The sequence below is a fragment of the Centruroides sculpturatus genome, unplaced genomic scaffold (assembly GCF_000671375.1).
Source record: "Centruroides sculpturatus isolate CEXI.00-Female unplaced genomic scaffold, Cexi_2.0 scaffold1103, whole genome shotgun sequence".
Taxonomy (NCBI): Eukaryota; Metazoa; Arthropoda; class Arachnida; order Scorpiones; family Buthidae; genus Centruroides; species Centruroides sculpturatus.
In genome coordinates this window covers 38,910-43,919 of record NW_019385205.1, presented here as the reverse complement: position 1 = coordinate 43,919, position 5,010 = coordinate 38,910, and the positions used below count along the sequence as shown (strand labels likewise).

At 27.9% G+C, this 5,010-nt stretch overlaps 1 protein-coding gene across 1 annotated transcript in view; it reads right to left on the bottom strand.

Annotated features, from left to right (window-relative positions):
- Positions 1-648: 648 nt before the first annotated feature.
- Positions 649-5,010, bottom strand: part of LOC111636097 — a gene marked incomplete at its 5' end in the record, with an annotated part of 40,831 nt that continues 36,469 nt past the window's right edge. Inside the window, 3 exons of the mRNA XM_023381277.1 lie at positions 649-734; positions 862-1,093; positions 1,160-1,350. Of these exons, the coding sequence (XP_023237045.1) occupies positions 649-734; positions 862-1,093; positions 1,160-1,350 (509 nt within the window). The remainder of the gene's footprint in view (positions 735-861; positions 1,094-1,159; positions 1,351-5,010) is intronic.

The window sequence follows — 5,010 nt, the reverse complement described above, 5'->3', positions numbered from 1 at the left end:
ATCCTTGTAAACATCGTAAATCGAAAGACTAATTATAAAAAGGGGTTTTATTAAAGGTTAGAAACAGTTTTAAGAGCTCATTAGGAAAGTATGCGGAGTGAAGCTTATTTGGTTATTAGACAATGATATTATTTTTAGTTCCATATTAAAAAATAAAAGAATTTTTGAAATAAGAACATTCGGTTTGTAAATTTAAATTAAAAAATGTTATTCACAAAGCAAAAGAATGACTGGAAAATAATGTCAAGATATTGAAAAGTCGAAAATCATGGAAAAGCTTAACCTATTACTTAAAAAACTTCTTATATATTTCGGGGGGAAAAAAGAGAGAGAGATTGAAAGCTGTATATTGAAAAACAAAAACAGGAACTATTGAGCCTAGAAAAGTGATGGAAATATAGTAAGAATATATCACGGAAGTGCATATAAAGAAGTAGGGCAAAATAAAAATCCATATTATGAAGAACAGATGGTAAAATATGGAGTAAGACCAGATGTACCGAGACAAGAATAGTAGTAAATGTAAATTTAAGTATTAGAGAATAAATGAAGTGAATGATTAACATATGGGAAAAGGAAATTGATTTAAATTAAGAGTTTGATTATTAAACATAAATAATGTTGGCTACTGGTTGATCACAGACTTAATCAGTGGTACACTGAACTGGACAGTTTTATCATGGTCATAACTAGAGTTTGTAGTGCCCACCACCTGATATGTCGGTAGTAACTGCCTAAAAATAAAAAAAATATATGTAAAGAAAGTTATAGTCTATAAACTAAATGTGTTTACAATTCAAGACAACAATAATTTATCAAATTTTTATGAACTAATGACGAAAATGACGTCACTTGGCTTACCTGAGCCAGTATTTTCAATGGCGTGAAACCCACTGTTTTGCTGGTTTCCGCTCCTTAATATCTTTTCGCTGCTAGAAGTGATCATTTTGTATTGAGTGGCCGTACACTTGAGCCTCAATTCATCACTCCTAAAATGATAATGTTCTATTCTCATTTTTAGTCCCAAAACTGACATGTCGGGTTCATTGGGCTTTTTTCTGACAGGATATTTGATCACGTAGTCCGGTTGAGCCTGAACGAAAATATTAAAATTGAAAAAGGAAAGAATAATTTTGGAGAAAGAAAAAACTTGACTCACCTCGTAGTCATTAACGTACCACGTCAATTCGGCGGGATAAACTGTGCTGCAGTTTACGTCTACGATGTCACCCACATCGTACCATGGAAGGTTTCCCTTAATGTTTGGCCCGTGTTGACCCGGAGCGGTATGGGATACTGCGAATAATAATGTATTTGAGATGGAGATAATATGGTATAGATCATTAGATTAATAGAGTGTGTTTGGAAAGTAAGTGCAGTTGATGCAATAGACAGAGATGAATGGTTGATAATGTTGGAATGCGAAAATAAATGAAAGAAAAAGTAATGTTTTCAGAAGTAAACGAAGGATAATGGAGTGCTACAATTTAAGGAAAAATGAATAGTGGTGATATAGTCGATAAAAAGTTCAAATTATAGAGAGTAAATAGGTGTTAATGGATAAAGTAAAATATAAAATTTATATTTAAAATTATATTACAATTGATTTTAGAGAATTTTAAGCTTTGTATTATTGTACAGACACAATTATAACATATATTAAAAATATATGTTAGAATACATAAAAAGAAGAATCTAAAAAAAATGGTATATAAGATTAATTTATGTAGAGCAGATAGTTTGAAGCAAATGCAAGAGCAAAACTAGATTATTTTCCCATTAAAGCTAAAGCAATCAGCACAAATAAAGCACAGCGCCTGAAGTGAAGCTCATCCAGTGCAGATATTATAGACATTGTGTCTTTCATATCAAGCTCCGTTGTCGACCACGCCCTCTGTTCTCTCTTTTGATTGATTAAAGTTGTGGATCCGTCTTAGAGAAAGTCCGTGTCCTGACATGATTACGTAATGAGAAGGTGTAGTACTCTGTAACCTAAAGCCAGACTATGTTTTAATGTACGGTAGATTTTAATGAATATTACTTAGAAAATCTGAATTTTTATATTTAATTTCAACTTTTATTAACCTTCTTCAGTCTCTTTTGCAGAAATTTAAAGAAAAACTTCTCAAACTTCACATCTTCAAAAATGACTTTCTCTTTCTATTTTTACTTTTGTTTCGGGTATACAAAGATTGACAGAAATGAAGTTAGACAAAAATAACCATTCTTACAGCACTTTTTAGCTACGTAAATCAGCAAAGTAGTCAACAGAACTTGAAATAAAGAGACTACTTTCGAATTCAAAAATTCATGACCTACTCGAAAATGTCGAAAAAATGAAAAACTGAAGTTCCCATTCTAGAAAATAAATCCGGAAAAAGATGTCCTTTGTAGCATTTTTTATACTTTCTGCCATTTCATACAGAAAGATAGTGAAGGGGGAAGTAAAAGTTGGCAAGCTGCGTGGCGGAACATGATTAGAACTATTTTCATTCCAATTTTTATTCTTCTTTTATCAGATCAGTAAAATGTTATTTTCTCTTTTAGACCACCACGTTCTTTGATTAGAGAAGAGTTTTTGTGTTAACTCCCAACAGGAATTACTGCAAGAGGAAGTGCTGATTACATTCTTCTCGACTTTTTCGTATTCAGGCATTAATAGTGACTTCACATGAATTGTATCCATTGTTAAGCTGTCAGTAAAAGAAGTGTTAAATCACTTTGGATTTGGCCATAGTACTTGACTTTAATGTTCTTTCTTGTGTAATATCGAAGAGAAGCAAAGTGGTGATTGCTTTCGGTTTATTCGGATTATTTATTTCAATGTTTCAAAATCCTAGGAGATTAATCAGCGCTTGTTTAAGAGAACTTATCCCTCTTTTATTATGCACTTTGATAAAATCCAGTTTACTTATCCTGCTCTTGTATGAATGATTTAGCAAATTTACAAGGTCAATCTTCCTGCCTATCTTTTTAATATCACATTTATCGATAATAAAATAGAAAGATTTATCATTTTTTGATTAAATTAAAATATAAAAAAAATGGCAGCTTCTTAAATATTAAAAGAATATTTATCATTTAATTCAAGAGAAATAAGAAAAGGAGCGTTTAGTTAAGAAATTTTTTAAAAGTGAAATTTGTCTAAAATATGCCTCATTCAATAGAAAATATTAATTTTAAAACATTTTTATTAAATATCGTACTGTTACATACGAATTTAAGATTTTTATTTCCATTTTAATCATATGGAATTTCATAAAAACCATGAATAATTAATCAAGATCTTAGAAATTTTATATATAGCCTATATATAAAAAATAGAAATTGAAGTTATAATAAATAAGATATAATTAAAAATATTAAAAAAAAACAGCTACAGGAATTCGTAATAATAAAAATAAGAGATTTTTGGCGACTTATGAATTGATAATGTATAAGAGAATAAAAGAATTTTTGAAATAAGAACATTCGGTTTGTAAATTTAAATTAAAAAATGTTATTCACAAAGCAAAAGAATGACTGGAAAATAATGTCAAGATATTGAAAAGTCGAAAATCATGGAAAAGCTTAACCTATTACTTAAAAAACTTCTTATATATTTCGGGGGGAAAAAAGAGAGAGAGATTGAAAGCTGTATATTGAAAAACAAAAACAGGAACTATTGAGCCTAGAAAAGTGATGGAAATATAGTAAGAATATATCACGGAAGTGCATATAAAGAAGTAGGGCAAAATAAAAATCCATATTATGAAGAACAGATGGTAAAATATGGAGTAAGACCAGATGTACCGAGACAAGAATAGTAGTAAATGTAAATTTAAGTATTAGAGAATAAATGAAGTGAATGATTAACATATGGGAAAAGGAAATTGATTTAAATTAAGAGTTTGATTATTAAACATAAATAATGTTAGGTTGTAGCTAAAAATTTCTTTGAAAAATATAATATTTCTAATAAAATTAATAAAAGAAATTATAAAAACTTCTACACAGAAAAAATTAATTATTGATAATTTTAGTAATTACTAGAAATTTTCAAAAGTAATTAAGAAAAATTAGAATAAGCTGAGTGAAGATGTCGAAAGAAATTTTAGAAAAAGAAGTATATAGAATTTCCTTAAACATTTTAAGGGAAATGTTAAAATATAGGCTATATATAACAGATAATGCTTTGTTTACAATTTTAGAATAATTTGAAGTTCGAAACTAATATTATTTTCTTTAAAATAATATTATAATAATATATTAAATGGGAGAAACGAATTTAATTTATAGATACGGCAATATTTTTAAAATATAACAAGAATTTATATTAGGAGAAAGGTAGAGAGTCAAAAATTCTATTCAAATTGAATCTTCATTTCTTTTCTACGAATATGATGTAAACTAAAAATAATTTTTAAGAAATAAATTTATGTTTAATTAGTTTAAAAGTTCTTAATAAAAACATAATATGATTGATCTATTCAATATTATATTTGATAAAAAAGAATGAGATTTATTTTACATTGAAAAAAAAATTCCAATAATTAAGAAATTAAGATCAGAAGAAAATACATCGCAACGAATTGAAAATTACCATTAATTGAATTGAAATATATATAATTTACAATCGAAAACTTCAAAAATGTTACTCTTTTAGGCGTGAAAGATAAATTATAATTCATTCGATTACAAATTAAGCGAACGACTCAGCAAATACAATAAAAATAATCCAATGATAAATATGTTAAAAGGCCGTAACAAATAGTTTTATTATAGGAAAATTATTTATTTAACATTTCAATTGCACAATATGAATTCACTTCGTTAATGTCAATAGCGTAGAAACCGAATTCAACAGAATATGATTTATTTCTCACCATTGGATTTTATTCGAGTAAGACTCATTCATGCGTTACTTTTCTGAAGGCTGCGATATACTTTGATAACATTTTTTTTTTGGTAAAAATTTAAATTATAGTACAGAAAAACCTGAGTAAACCGGAACAACATGGCACCGAATAT